The sequence below is a fragment of the Lissotriton vulgaris genome, chromosome 11 (genome assembly GCF_964263255.1).
Source record: "Lissotriton vulgaris chromosome 11, aLisVul1.2, whole genome shotgun sequence".
Classification (NCBI taxonomy): Eukaryota; Metazoa; Chordata; class Amphibia; order Caudata; family Salamandridae; genus Lissotriton; species Lissotriton vulgaris.
The window spans coordinates 8,495,632-8,511,508 of record NC_141699.1 but is presented as its reverse complement, the minus strand read 5'-3'; the positions used below and the strand labels follow the sequence as shown (position 1 = coordinate 8,511,508).

The window sequence follows — 15,877 nt, the reverse complement described above, 5'->3', positions numbered from 1 at the left end:
CAATAAACCATGTTTGCACGGGTCCTCTCGGTATCTGAAATCTTTGGTTTAGTACACAAGTGTGGGGAGGGGAGAAGAATGCAAAAGTTCATACGTTCATTAGTTATTGAGGACAGGAAGAGGTGGTGGGGTAGCCAAAGGGCGCTAAGGTTTGTTGTGGCAATAGAATGTCTTTTTGAAGATACCACCAAAGGCAGGCATGCCTGTTAGTTATGGCCTCAGCACACATACCAGGTTTGGCCAGAGGGTCATATGGATGCTAGTGAGGGCAGGGTGAAACAAGTGACCTACAGAATACAAAATGGCTGCGGTCGGTCAGAATGACTGCAGTTTATGTGCGCGAAGGAACTTCCATCAGACCAGATGGCGCAGATAATGTTCATGATTGTCGTTTTGCTTTTAACAGTGATGGACATCTTCCTGACGCCAGCTACGATCAAGGCCGCACTGGCTCGCATCCAGAAGAAATACAAGCCGGCTTCCTCAGACCTTGTCTTCTTGAAGACCGATCCGCCTGCGGACTCAGTGATCATTGCGGCAGCGAGGAAAACTCACCCTGTGGCTGCGTCTTCGTCAGTTCCCCCCGATAAGAAAAGCAGGTCCCAGGACTCTTGGGGACGTAAGGTTTGCAGCTCGGCGGCTTCGTCATTGAAAGTCTCCAGTGCGGCAGCTTTGTTAGGCTGATATGATAGGGCCTTGTGGGACTCCCTGGACCGCTTCATAGAGAAGCTGCCAAAAGAGGATCAGAAAGATCATTACTGATGGGTCACTTGTTGCCAGCCAAGTGATCAGCACAGCAGCAGACGGCGCTAATCTATTGGCGCATTCTTATGCCTATGGGGTTTGCGCCAGAAGGTCCTCCTGGTTGAGGCTGACAGCACTCAAGCCTGATGCTCAACAAGGAATCCTAAACCTCCCATTCTCTGGCTCATCTCTGTTTGGCACCCATACAGATGAAGAAATGGGCAGGATAAAGGTGGAACTCAATACCCTCAAAGTCCTGCGTTTGGAGAAAAAGGAGTTCCAAAAGCGATACAGGCCCAACCAGCGCAAGGGATACCAACAGCGGGTTCAAACCCCTCAGTGGTCCCAGGGAAAAAACCAGGGCAAGTCTCAATATAAGGGCCGTAAATCGAACAGAGGTAGAGGTGGTCACCAGCAGCAGTCCTCTACCACGGCCAGATCGGCAGGGAAGCAATGAGCTGTGGCTTCCTCTTGCGCCGTTGCCCACTCCAGTGGGTGGAAGTGCTTCACATCTGGCAGAGTGGTGCAGCATCACAAAAGATCGTTGGGTGCTCCATATACTGCGCAATGGATACGCACTACGTTTTCGTGTGCTTCCAAAGGACATTCCTCCAAAAAGATCTTGTCCTCACCAACTAAAGTTGCTCCGGCAGGAAGTGGCAACCCTTCTATGAAAAAAGGCCATAGAAGAGGTTCCTTCCGCACAGTGAGGGAAGGGAGTCTACTCCAGGTACTTCCTTGTGTCCAAAAGAGACCAGGAGCACAAGTTCAGACCTATCCTGGACCTTCACCTGCTGAAAAGAGTCATCGTAAAGGAGAAGTTTCGCATGTTGGCCCTTCACCAAATATGTCCACATCTACAAACAGGGGATTGGATGTGTTTGGTGGACCTACAAGATGCGTACTTCCATATACCCATTACTTCACGTCATTGCAAGTGTCTGCGGTTTGTGGTCGGTCACAAACATTACCAGTACAAAGTCTTAACCTTCGGGCTCAAGTCTGCTCCACAAGTCTTTACCAAGTGCATGGCAGTGGTAGCAGCCGCCTTACACAGAAAAGGTCTGTTCGTCTACCCTTACTTAGACGATTGGCTCCTCAAAGGACCGTCGCCTCAGCAAGTAAGGAGCGACTTCCAAGTCTGTCTACAGCAACTACACGATCTGGGCCTTCATGTCAACATGGAGAAGTCTGTAGAACAGCCCAGCCAGACGATCCACTATCTAGGATCGACTCTGGATTCAAAGAAAGGAAGAGCGTTTCCTTCGGGGGAGAGACTTTCTTCGATGCAGCAGAAGTGCAAGGTTCTGCTCGAGACGGAACGCCCAACAGTCCGGCAAGTTTCATCTCTGCTGGGGTCAATGGCCTCCTTCATATTTCTCATCCCCAACGCCAAGCTGAGAATGCGACTGTTGCAGCAAGACATAGAAGACAAATGGGACCAAGCAACTGGTCGCTGGGAAGATCAGATCGTGCTCTCCCAAGCAGCGAAATCCTCCATCAAGTGGTGGACTCTGCCGCAGAATCTGTTGGTGGGAGTCCCTTTCCATCAACCAGTTCCAGTGCAGTCGTTGGTAACGAATGCATCTCTGCAGGGATGGGGGGCACTCATGGGGTGCCTTCAAATGCAGAGCTGGTGGTCCACGAAGGAACAGTCCTACCACATAAACATGCTGGAGCTACGAGCAGTCCATCTGGCTCTGAAAGCTTTCTTACCGTTGATCAGGTCCAACTCGATCCTGGTCTAGACAGACAACACGACCACCATGTACTATCTAAACAAACAGGGTGGTACATGCTCTCGACCTCTCTCCCTGGAGGCTCAAGCGATCTGGCACTGGCTTCTGGCTTGGAACCTCTCCATAGTGGCAGTGCACCTTCCGGGAGAGCAGAATGTCAAGGCAGACTCACTCAGTCGGCACTTCGAAGATCAGCCAGACTGGGTGCTGCATGAGGAGGTGGTGGCAGATATTTTCCATCAGTGGGGTCGTCCATCAATAGATTTGTTTGCAGACCACAAAAACAAAAAATGCCACGCCTTCGCGTCCAGATTCCACTGTCTAGGGACAAGGGGGAATGCACTTTTTGATGGATTGGTCAGACATTTGCCTACGCCTTTACTCCTCTGCTTCTGATCCCAAAGGTGGTGTCCAAGCTCTTCAGATCTGACATGAAAATGATTCTGATAGCTCCAGATTGGCCGCGGCAGTGGTGGTACCGAGACCTTCTTCAGTTATTAGTACTCCCTCACAGGCGGCTGCCGTACAGAGCGGACCTGCTGACCAAGATGGACGGGAGGATTCTCCATCTCAATCTTCCCTCCCTGAACTTGGCAGCATGGCTCCTGAGGTCCTACAATACGGACACTTGAATCTACTGCAGGGCTGCATGCATATTCTGAAAGAGGCTAAGAGGCCCTCCGCGACAGCGTCATAGGTGTTCAAGTGGAAGAGGTTCTTCCTGTGGTGTGTTGAGAATCATTTTGACCCTACGAAGGGACAGGAGATGTAATTCTTTCTTACCTTCTGTATCTAGCTAAAGCGGGTCTGAAATATGCTTCAATAAGGGTTCGTTTGTCAGCCATTACGTCGTACAGAAAGTCTCCCAGCCAACCTTCCTTTTTCCATATTCAGGTGGTTAAGGATTTCTTACAGGGTTTGAAGAAGGTATATCCCCCGGTTCGAAATCCTTCTCCTCCCTGGGAGTTTAATCTGGTGCTGTCCAAATTAATGGGTCCTACCTTTGAGCCCATTCACAAGGCCACATTACAGCACCTGACCTGGAAGGCCGCTTTTTCTGGTAGCAATAACATCAGCGCGCAGAGTAAGTGAAATCCAAGCGCTGTGTGCAAAAGAGCCTTATACTATTTTTCTCCACAACACAGTAGTTTTAAGGGCTCATCCTGCCATTTTGCCTAAGGTTATATCTGATTTTCACATTAATTAGTCCATCTCCCTACCGTCCTTTTTTCCAAACCCCGCGACTCCTGCGGAGAGGTCGCTGCATTCTTTGGACCTCAAAAGGGTGCTTAAATTCTATCTGGAGGGTACCAAGGGCATAAGGAAATCGGACCAATTCTTCTTGAATTATGGTGCAATGAGAACAGACTTTCCAGCCTCTAAAAGATCCATTTCAAGATGGATAGTGTCCTGTATAAAATTGGCTTACCAGTTGGCGCATAAACCCTTGCTCTTGTCCCCTAAAGCACACTCCACTAGGGGTAAAGCGGCCACAGTAGCTTTCTTGCATGATGCTCCAATGTCAGAAACCTGCAAGGCTGTGACCTGGAGATCAGTTCACACCTTCACCAGGCATTACTGTCTAGAATCCCTTTCCAGGGCTGATACTCAAGTGGGCCAGGCCTCCTTGAGGAATCTGTTCGGATAGTATTCTATCTATCCTGGCTTAGTTATCTGAGCTTATTGGTTAATTTACCTTTATTTTTCTTTTGCCCGCAGGTGGATGAGGTGAGGCTCTCTATTCTATTCTAGTTCTTATGACTATGGATTAGTTACTTACCTGTAATCCTAGTTATCTTCCAGGGGTATCCTCATCAGTCATAAGCAACCCTCCCGCCTCCCCGGGCAAAGGATTATGGTATTTTGAAGGTATTGTCAAATCTTTGTGCCATGGCTTTTTAGTCACTGCAAAGAACTAACCTCTCACCCCTGAAGCATGATGGGAAGCTGGGGGCCATGACTGTCTCAAAGGCACGGTGCCAGTTTATCTCTATGTTGCTATGAGTTAGCTTTACAGTCTTTTTAGACTGTGTTTTTGCAATGCAGCCTGGGAGCTGTATATGCTTCCTCGCGGGACGAGGGACCTGTCGTTGTTTTATGCGCCTCCTGGCGCGCTGGGTAGTGGCGTCGTCTATTTCCCCCGTGGAATCCTGGGGATTGTAGTCACCACAGTTGGACCAGCGGAGCCAAGCCCGGCCGGTCGATTCTGGCAATGGTGGGGCAGAGCCAAGCCCGGCCGCTGGTCAGGGAGCTAAGAGCACCGCAGCGAGTCTAGCAACAAGGGACAAAGAAAACCTTGTATATGCTTTCAGTCCTATGTGAGAGTTTTCTGCTGACTGCTGAGCATTAAAACTGTTTCAAAACATGTTTTGCTGTTTTTCCCTGTTTCTAACATATGTTTTATGATATAATGGGAAGTCCTTACAACATTATACAGCTCTGGTGTGTATAAGGCTTCAGTTGCATAGATCTAGATAGATAGAGATATAGAGAGATATATAGAGAGATACATATATGATTGTGTTTCCGGGGTCCTGCACATGGGCGGGAATATTCTAGTGCTTATGACTTTGATGAGGATACCCCTGGAAGAGAACTAGGATTACAGGTAAGTAACTAATCCGTCCCCACCATTTATGTGATCATGTGAAGCGACTTTGTCCTCACTCTTAAGTCTTGCAGCATATTCCACCCTCGCACCTGCCAGCACATTCCGTTGATGAGCAAATGGTTCCATTAACTCAACTAAGAAAAGCAACCCCATTAACCCCCCCCCCCCCCTCCCTTCATTGTGAAGTGAAAACTACCCACTTCCCCAACCTGCAGAGTGCCTGTTGCCCAAACTTGTGCATGCAACTACAGGAGGGCGTTGTCACTGCCAACATGAACTGATTGGATTATGATGCAGTTCGTTTTAGTGTCCCCTCACCGCAAAGGTAATGCAGAGGATGTATTTGGTATTTTCACTTGGAAAGTGTACTTTCTTATTAGTGTTGTCTGCCAGCATGGCCTGAATGATCCAGACACAGTGAAGAACCTTTTTTCTTCTCCTGCCACTCTTTTTGTGGTGATGGGTTTCATTTCAATAATGCCATAAGTTTGTCTACTTTTTTCTCTTTTTTTTTTTTTCTCTGAGAACAGACCTTAAACATGATTGATGGGAAAAGAGGTCTGTAGTATTATCTACAAACTACTTCAAACAAGCTTGACAATATTGTGTTTACTATGTTTGGAAAAAGCGTTAAGTAAGCTACTAATTTGTAAATGAATTGTGGAATATGTAATCCTGTTCCATCAGAAAACTAGTAGTCTAAAGTTCCATTCCACCTCCGGGGAAAGCTGTCTCATTAGTTGATAGTTTTGTAGAGCTACTTATCGGACGTAGATACTGTTTTAACCCATACAAGTTTGATTAGGGTGGATGAAACGTCTCTCAAACCTAAATTGCTACAAAATCTCCAATGTCCACCTGCTTATGGTGAGCTACTGTTGTGAAATCTAATTTAAATTATGAATCTTGTGATAATCCTTTGTCTAAAGGCGAAAACGTTAAATAATGGTATCAGTAGCTCGAAGTCATGAAATCTCCCTCCGCTTCATAATCTATGCTCCCATCAGCCATTAGCTGCATAATCAGTTAAAAATGAAATGGCTGCCCAGTATCTGACCGGGGTGACTCAAAGTAGTCACCACTCACTTTAGGAAATGAAGCAGACTCTTATTTCATTGGGTGTTGCAATCTCCAGTGGTTTCTATGATTTCTTATTTCCCCAAAAAGTTGTCTTACAAAATTTTGTAAATCATAACATTAACTTACAAAGAAAATATGCCTTTATTGAGAATGCCATTGGACAATTTGCTGATAGAGTGAGTACACAGTCAAAGCAATTAATTTTGATTTCCTGCATCTCAAACAGAGGTTAGGTAGAAGATCAGTACCAAGTTGTCTAAACTGACCTCCAGATTGTATTGCAACCTGGGACTGTGAGGCATTCAGAAATGAGTAGAGGTTTTCCCCTGTGGCTATGCTGCCAATCTGCCTGTTTTTTCAATTTTTTATTTTTGCCGTTAGTGAAATACTTGATATTTAATACTCTTAAAAATATAGAACAAATTAGCATTTGAAATAACTTTCTTTTTGTATTTTTCTGTGATTTCTCACCCGGGTGAAAAGCTTTTATGAATTCAGTAAAAGCTTCCTTGAGGGAGAACTAGGATTGCTAGTAACTTTTTTTTCCAGGTGATAAGTAAGAATGTTTTGGATGTCTGCATTTCTTTAGAAAAGGGGCGATCACAAGTACAAGGTCGTTATGTTAATTCATTGTCAGTGATAAACTTAGTTTAGTAAGGAAAGTATTTATTTCTTGGGTAGTCAGCAAATTATCCCTGGGACATGGTGATAATCATGATAGAAAGTTATTTAATATTCTGGAATTGGGAGCAGCTTAAAGGTGGGTGATGGGGCCATGAATGTTTTAGCTCAAGAGTACAAAATCTTCAGAGTGCTATATCCTATTCCTTGCCATCACCTGTCCTAGTTATATATTCCACATGACATTTCCTCCCTCCCTGTCCCTGATTTAATGCTTTGAGTAACTGCAAACTATGCCTTGCTCCTTTGCACCAAATTGCTTTCTTTGTACATTTGCTGGAACCCCAGAAATGCACATGGATGACCTTCTTTCATTCACCTGGCCTTCCCTCAACTCAACTACACTCTTCCAAGCGTCACCATGGCTTACCTGGTTATGCCTTTGTGGGTAACACTGTTCCTATGGCACAATTGCCCAGTTATTAAAGGAATTTGTCAAAAGAAACCTTTATGAACACAAGATTAACCAGTAAATTTTCTTTGCTTATAATTGTATTGACCTTGCGGCCTTAACCTCATCAGAGCGTCGAACGTTCAGCGCCCAGTGCTGAACGTTCGAAGAACGAATGCTGGCCCGTCGCCCAACGGTCGTGCGCAGCACTGGGGAGGTAGTGCTCGTGACGACCGTTGGCCGACGGCAGCAGTTAAGGGGTTAAACAAAACACATAAACATTAACTTCAAATGCAAGTTATTTGTTCATAACCATTTTGAGTGGATATAATCTCCACCTCTACTTTCAAAATAAAAAAAAAACAATTTACAATTTACAATGGATGTTGTAGACATTAAATCTCTTGTAGAAAAGTTTAGCAGATTTGTGGGAAATCAGCCCAATGCATTTCGGGACCTCATGGTCCCTTCGTCAGGGGCACATCTGTAAACAAACAAAATGAAATCACTCTTATGTAATGTGTACGGAGGAGGTTTTCTCAACAACACTGCGATTAAAGGTGACAATTAGTGATGCCTCAATGTACCAAAAATTTGAACCTGGTGTTAATGTACATGCAAAAAAAGGAAAATGTTTTCCTTTTTTTGCATGTACATTAACACCAGGTTCAAATATCCATTGTAAATTGTTTTTTGAAAATTTTGAAAGTAGAGGTGGAAATTATATCCACTCAAAATGGTTATGAGCAAATAACTTGCAGTTGAAGTTAATGTTTGTGTTTTGTTTAAGGCCGCAATGTCAATACAATTATAAGTGAAGAAAATGTACTGGTTAATCTTGTGTTCATAAAGGTTTCATTTGACAAATTCCTTTAATAACTGGGCATTTGTGCCATAGGAACAGTGCTACCCACACAGGGATTTATCCCTGTTTTCTTACTAGTATTTTCTACCTGTGGGGTCTTAACAGGTAGTGGGTACGCACCCTTTACTTAAATTACTGAGTTTAGGATTAGATTAATTAAATTGATAACTAGGCCCCACTGCCCCATTTACTACTCTTTCCATTGAAGTCACCCTATGTTCACTTTATGGATGGTTTAACTGCCAGTTCTTATCCAGCCACTGCTCCCTGCACCTCACCTGCCATGCTTGAATGCTTAAAGCATAACTGCTGGCGTTTGCCCACCCCTATTTTCCCTTCTTACACATCCCACCACCAGTGTAGGTGTTTTTTCTGCCTGCTTCTTAGTTTCCTCTGCTTGAGGTATTGCAGTCCACTCTTTGCAGTTCTCATGTGAATGCTTGCAGCATAATTTTAAGCGTACATGTAAGCTACCTCAAGCTCTTCACCTTCTTCACATCGTAGTTGCTTACACTGATGATCAACATCCATGCCACTGCCTAACCCTTACCAACTCCATGGTCTGCTCCTGCCCTCACCCCTCTCATGGGCTAAATACTTGATTTTCCTTTCCATGTACTAACTGTAAATAATTGTGGAGGTTGTTTTTCCATACATTACACTTAGTACATTTCCCATACTAGAAGTTAAATATTTCCTCTATTACACCTGTGGAGTTTTCACTCAGATCGATTCAGTTTCTTTGTGCACAGTTGACCACTTATTGCATGTCCTTTTTGGTGCTGCAACAGCCTTCTATAACTTGAACAAGTTGTACAAAACTGTAACATAAAATGTTCTTGTTTGATGGGTCATTGGCTTAATAATCTTGCATGAATTGAAGCAACGTAGTTTTGAATGGGAACAATTTTGTGATGCAGAACATACATTTAGATATGCAGTGACAAAAATCAAAGGAACAAAAAGGTCTTTGATATAGTTTCCTTATTTGGGGAGCAGTGCCTCGAGTCTGCTGCTGTTGTACAAAATGTATGCATTGAACAACTTTTGGTTCTACAATTCTATATGCTTTTTCAAAGTGGTTTGATCCATTATGAAGTCATGTCAACACAGAACATTGATAAAAATGTTGTTTGCTGATACCCGCACGTGAATTAACCATCTTTGTACTGGTTGAAGAGCTTTACTGATGCAAGTCTACTTCAACTTATGCCACTGAATGAAAATGAACTTGTTCTTTGTCAACAGGCAAGAAATTCTCTTCGACTATGAGCAGTATGAATATCACGGTACTTCTGTGAGTATACCATTCTCATTCCTAAATAATAATTCCAAAGACATAAGTTAGGGGCCTTAGCCATCTTTAATGTCTAGTCCCTTCTCTTTGAGCGAAAACCATAACTTCAACCATTTTGAGAAGTCTTTTGCGTGCCTGCTCAGGAGTTCTTGATCCACTAGCATACCAGGCTGTGGAGGTTCCTGGGAACTTGGGTTCAAAGTAACCTTGATCAAGGGCAAAGCCTAATGTAAAATACAGTTTGTTTTGTATCCCGTGATACGGGCTGTCAGCATGGTTATCAATGTGTCTAGGTCGGATATGGTCCTTAGTAAAACTATCTGCTTACAGAATCTGATTTTGTTCACTAGTAGAAGTAATAATTCCCCAACTTCTCTGACATTGTCTTATGTCGGCCACCTTTGTTACAAGAGTGAGTAGGAAAATAAAAGTGACAAAGAAAAATCCTTTTTGGTAGCTTGAAAAGATGTCGGACAGGAACCTCCACCTGAGTCTCTGGGCTCGAGTACACTCCCTGGACCTTAAAGCCGCCATGAAGAGAGCCTCTTAAACCAACACTAGCTTCAGTTTTCAGCAAAATGTGAGGATTATTTTTTTTTTTAAATGTTTTTATTTTCTGTACAAACAAACAATTTGGTCGGTTTGCACAAATTTGTTCACATCACACAATCGTGCTACATCGGGCATTTCAGTTGCATTGAATGTAGGGTAATAAACATTTAACATAGTACTTTTAACATTGCATTTCTCCACCCTTAGATCATGGCCGTATTTAATCAGTCTAGGTCTTCCTCCACCCCAACGACACATGGTGGCTCACAAATGTTACCCCGAAACTTGTTCCAAGCCCCCCAGATTTTATCCCACTTCCCCGGGCAGCCACGGTGGATGTATACAGCTTTTTCTGCCACCATTGCCTCATCCATATCTTTGCACCACTTATTAAGCGTCGGTGATACAGCCGACCCCCACAACATGGCGATGTTGCGCTTCGCCATAAACATACCCAACATCATCCAATCCTGCTGCCGGTGGCTAAGATCATTAGGTTCCCACACATTGAGCAAACAGCGGCGAGGTTCCGGCAGCAAGCAGATGTCAAGCGTTTGGGATATCGTGCGCATTATTGCTATCCAGTATAGTGTCATGTGTCTACAGTCCCAGATGGTGTGGAAGAATGTTCCCTCCTCCCCACAGTTACGTATGCAGAATTTGTGCTCAGCTTTCCCCATTATGTGCAGGGTCGTCCTGGTATAATACATGGGATGCAGTACCTTAAGTTGGACCAGCTTCAGCCTGGAGGGAATGGCAGTTTCCCGTGGTGATGAGAGGGCCTCCTGCCATTCAGAGTCTTCAAAGGGGCCCACTTCCACCGACCATTTCTGTTTCAATGCGGACGTTACGTCTGGCAGGTTGTTATTGACAAGTTTCCTGTATGTGATGGAAGTGGCCTTGTCCTGCATGTGTTCTGTCAGGAGTCTGTCCTCAAGGGGAGATGACTCCTGCAAGAGGGTGCCTGTCTGTATAGTCTCCTGTAGTGCGTGCCTAATCTGTAAGTATCTAAACCTCTCCGTCTGGGACATCTCATATTGTGCTTGAAGGTGGGAAAACTCCACCACCCTACCCTTTTTCCAGAGATCACCCACCACTGATATATCTATGGCGTCCCAAGCCTAAAACCCCTTACTATTACGGAGGAAGCCAAGTTGGTAAGAGTCCCATAATGGTGTCATTTGGGTGATGTCACCCAAGCATTTGAGACGTCTGTTGGCTTTGTACCATAACTGCACGGAGTGCTGTGTTGGACCTATCAAGTCTGGGGAGGGGAGGGGGTGGGGGGGGGGGGGGGCGCCGGGAGTTAAGGTTACGGAGCAGTCCCTTACCCTCCAGAGAGCATCTATCAGCAAGATATGCCGGTTCGGTTTGCGGGGCGTGCAGCCAGAAGTTAATCTGCTTGAGATGTGCCGCCCAATAATACAGTTCGATATTTGGAAGCGCTATTCCCCCATCGGAGCAGCTTCTAGTTAACTTGTCTTGCGCAATTCGGGGTGGCCTCCCGCCCCACAGCAGATGAGATACTGCTGCTGCTATTGCTTTGAAGTACGCTACAGGGAATGTGAGGAGTTTTTAACGGATTTATGAGTTCACCCTCACCACCCACTGGCCAATAAAGACTGCTGCCTGTTACCTACTGGCACTAAGACCTTTTCAAGTCCCTCTCTTACTGCAGACAAAAGCGGATGACCCCGCATGATCAGTATATTTGTCTTTCTTCTTCTTATAAAGTGTCTCGCTGCGAGATCTGCAAAACCTTTCCTTCCAGAACACTTAAGGACAGAGATAGGAGGTTGGCTCTCCAACTTGTGAAAAGACATTTCCTCCTTCTAAAGGGGATGCCCACTGACCCGCTCTACCTATCTCTTTCACTGCCATTTTTCACAGGGCTTGGCATGTTGATCTGAATTACTTAAATTTGGGAAGATTATGTATCTTAGTTAGCCCACTTTACGTTAATGATTTGTAATTTCCTCCAAAATAACACCACAGGTAGAGAAAGGGTCCGAGGGATATTTACAGACCTGCCGTGGTTTACATCCCCCAAAGTAAAGTATAACAACAGACAGAGAACCAGGGGTCTAATACAGAAGAGCTAGGTACAATAGATCCTACTCTCAATTACAGCCACTGTTAGTTTGGTTGTGAATGCCAGATCAATATACAGTCTGTAAGTATCGAAGGTACATACTTGTGCAGCTAAATCAAGATCACAGGTGAAGGACAGTGAGACTCGGAGAAATCATGATCATGGATTCCCATCAAAAAATCTTACGATCTATATTCTCATTTGGTCATCCAGAAAAAATGGGGTGGTATATCCCTTGATCATTGGGACCATATCCACACCCAATAGCTGGAAAAATCTCAGTGAGTTAAACCCACAACCACTGTACTGACCATGAGATAGACGCCAAAGTATGGGAATATGTGCAGTGCAAACATAACAATAATAATAAGTGGTGAGATAAAATAGAGTGGTGAAAAGGTAATCAGTATATTTTATTCAAATGGTTATTTCACCCTCTAATTAAAACCAAGAACAGTGCAAACGACAAGGCAGACTTAACAAATATCGACTGCCACAAAACAGGCCAACATGTTTCAGCCAACAGGACAAGGGGTTCCACAGGCTTTCTTCAGGGCCTCTGTTCTCAAAATGTTTTGCTACCGCTAGTGTGAATAAACTAAATAAAAAAGGTGAATCAAAAAAGGATATAGTTGGACATATTAGTCCATTAACAGCTTGCTCCGTGTCCACAACTGGAGTATTCTCACATCCAGGAAGACCGGGGAATGTACCTCACCTCTTCTGGATCCTACTCAGGAAGACGGAGGGCCCGCTCTGTCCGTCAGCGCCTACAACGAGGCAATGACGGACAGAGCAGGGCCTCCGTCTTCCTGAGTAGGGTCCAGGAGAGGTGAGGTAGGGGAGAGGCGGGGATTAGTCATAGATTATGACATTGAGTATACCCCTGGATGAGAATTAGGATTACAGGTAAGTAACTAATCCTTTCTTACCTGTAACCTAGTTCTCTCTTGTGGGAATCTCCAATGAAGTACTACGCAATCCTCCCTCCTCCCCAGTGGACATAGCAGAGGAAATTACTGGACTTATCTTTCACGAACACTGCCCTTCAAAAAAAACGGAGGCAACTGCCACTTGCAGGGCATGATGGGATGCTGGTGGTCTCTGGGATATTAAAGGCACCAACACTCTTTTAAACTCATATAATAACAGCCTATGGGGATACAGTGTCCCACTATCCTTCATCTTACTCTTACAGAAAAGGGTTTGTGAAAGATTTAAACTGTTTTGTAAAGACATGTACCTAAATTATACATATAAATGGGTACATTGACCCTTTTGTAAGTACAATCGGAAGAATTTCACCACTGTAGCCTGGGTTTAGGTTGCATATTATGTTCTTCAGTGTTTCTGCAGGCCTTCCTGAACAAAGGCGAATGCCTACACTTAAGATATTCTATGAAGTAGTGCTCCAGGAATCCAGCACTTGGTGGAACTATTCAAATGCTTATGACTAGGGCTCCCCGTTTCCCGTTTTTACTGATTTTTACAGATCAATACAGACCAAACACACTGTCTTTCCTGTCTGTGTTTATTTTTAAAAGCGGAAAAATACAGATAATTTGCCATCTTTTGAGTGACTCACCATGCTTAGGTTAATGACTTTTCGGCCAATAGCAATACATATTCGCAGCATGGAAGCTAAAAAGCTCAATGAATTGTGCTTAAATTAATGCATATCTCAACATGTATATGATATATTTTTTTTATGTGGGTTTATTTTATTATTTTTGGCTGTGTAATTTGCTAAAACCTGGCAGGCATCAAAGTATGAGTGTAGGCTTATCTGTTAAATAAATGCAGAAATATACGAGTTGTCATCTCATCTGTTCACAAAACACAAAATAAACATGGATAAATAACCAAAATATAAATATGGATAAATACAGACGGACATGTAAAAAAAACAATAAAAAAATACTATAAAACGGAGAGCCCTACTTATGACTTCAACAGAGACTCCCTCAAGAGAGAACCGGGATTACAGTTAAGAAACCATCTTATTCTGTCTTTCTAAAGGCAAGGCCTTTCTCTCGCACAGTTGAGTTATCCTTTGGCTACAGTTGCCTGATCAGCCCTCCTGGTTTAAATCACAAATTGTTACGCGATTTCTGAAGTTGCTACAACACGTTTCCCCGCCTGTTTTTGAGGCCTCAGTAGAACCTCAATCTTCTCCTTACTTATGTGATGTGTACTCCATTCGAACTGCTCCAAAGCTGTCCTTAGCAGCTACTCACCATTAAAACTGTTCTCGATTGCCATCACCTCTACATGGCGTGTGAGTGAGATTCAGGCTCTATGTTCATCCACCATACACACCACCATCCTCTTTCAGCTGGATCGAAAAACTAGAGCCTCCTTTGTAACGAAAATTTACACTGTTCCATGTCAGTCATAACATCACACTAACTACGTTCTATGCTCCGTCTCTCCCCTACCTAAGGTTGAGGCGAGACTCCATCGCCTGGACACCAAAAGAGTGCTCAGTTTCTAAATCGATCATTCCAAAGAATACCAGGTTGACGATCAGCACTTTTTTGGGTTCGCTAGAGCAAAAAAAGCTGGGCTGTGTCGAAGCCTGCCATCTTGAGATGAATTGTGCTCTGCATTAAGATCAGCTATGCATTCGCAAAACAGTAGTCTTTTGAAGACTTGCACTCCCACTCCGCTGAGGCCAAAGCTGCTACAAACTACGTTAATGTACAGAGTCCCTCTCCTATACATCTGCAAGGCATCTATGTGGGTACCCATCCATATTTTCAGAAAACTTTACTGCCTGGACAGTCTTTTCCAGCGAGAGGGGCATTTTCCACAGTCCTGCAGGACTTTCTGGTTAGTCGATTCACGGACCCACCTCCAAATAGTTCATGCTTTGGTATATATTCAAAAGGTGAGGAATCTGCGCCTCAATGTCTCTGTCAAAAAAACAAGTTCACTTCGGTAGTGTTATTTCTGGTAGGAACTGTATCTAGCCACAGATTCTTCACTGATCCTCCCTGTTCTGTGATTGCACTCTACCCTTTAAAAAGATTGCACGCCTAGGAATCAGCAGTATGTTATGCCAATTGGCATTTGAGGCTGCACGTCTGGAGGAGCGAACAGTCTCAAAAGCTACGGATGTCAGCGCACTAGAGTGGAAGGGTGGAGCCTAATAGGCTCCCGCAAGTCAAGTCCCTTTCATAGCAGAACTGTGTCAATGTGGAGCGGCACGATACCATCTTCCGGCACTCAGAGGTATTAAAATACGTTTCTGGATCCAGTCTGACGCCTAGGGAATATTTGACAGTTGAGGAATCTGTGGCTAGGTAGTTTCTACTAGAAAGTACATTGTCAAAGGTAAGTAACTGGTTCGACAGAGGTCAGCAAAAAGCTCATGTTCAATTTTGGTGAAGGCAACAGCACATGCAGTGTATAGGAAAAGCGGATTTTTCATGAGCAAAGAAAGCAAATGAGCAAAGGTTCTCAATAGCCTTTTGCGGCTGCGTGGAAGGATCCACTGGCGAGACAATAACTCCCTCTCAGACCACGCCCTACAGTCTTACACTGAGGGGAAACATGTCCAACCATTTTCTCACCTGGCACAGCATCACAAAAATGTTTGGGTGCTGAACATTGTGAAGTCAAGTTACAAAAGCAGATTCCATTTTTCTCCTCCTTCCATATCTCTGACATCATTCAATCCATCACAGTTAAATTATCTAGTTCAAGAAGTAATAAAAAAAATCTTCTCAAAAGGGCTATCAAACCTCAAAACTGTGGTTCACAGAAAGTCAAATTTGAGGTGTTCATTCTGGGCCCGAGACATGCCAACATATTAAAAGGGAA

At 44.1% G+C, this 15,877-nt stretch overlaps 1 protein-coding gene across 1 annotated transcript in view; it reads left to right on the top strand.

Annotated features, from left to right (window-relative positions):
* The window catches only part of CDC45 (cell division cycle 45), a 428,728-nt gene that overhangs the window by 127,842 nt on the left and 285,009 nt on the right, over positions 1-15,877 (top strand). The window contains exon 7 of the mRNA XM_086942644.1: positions 9,360-9,408. Within this exon, the coding sequence (XP_086798770.1) occupies positions 9,360-9,408 (49 nt within the window). The remainder of the gene's footprint in view (positions 1-9,359; positions 9,409-15,877) is intronic.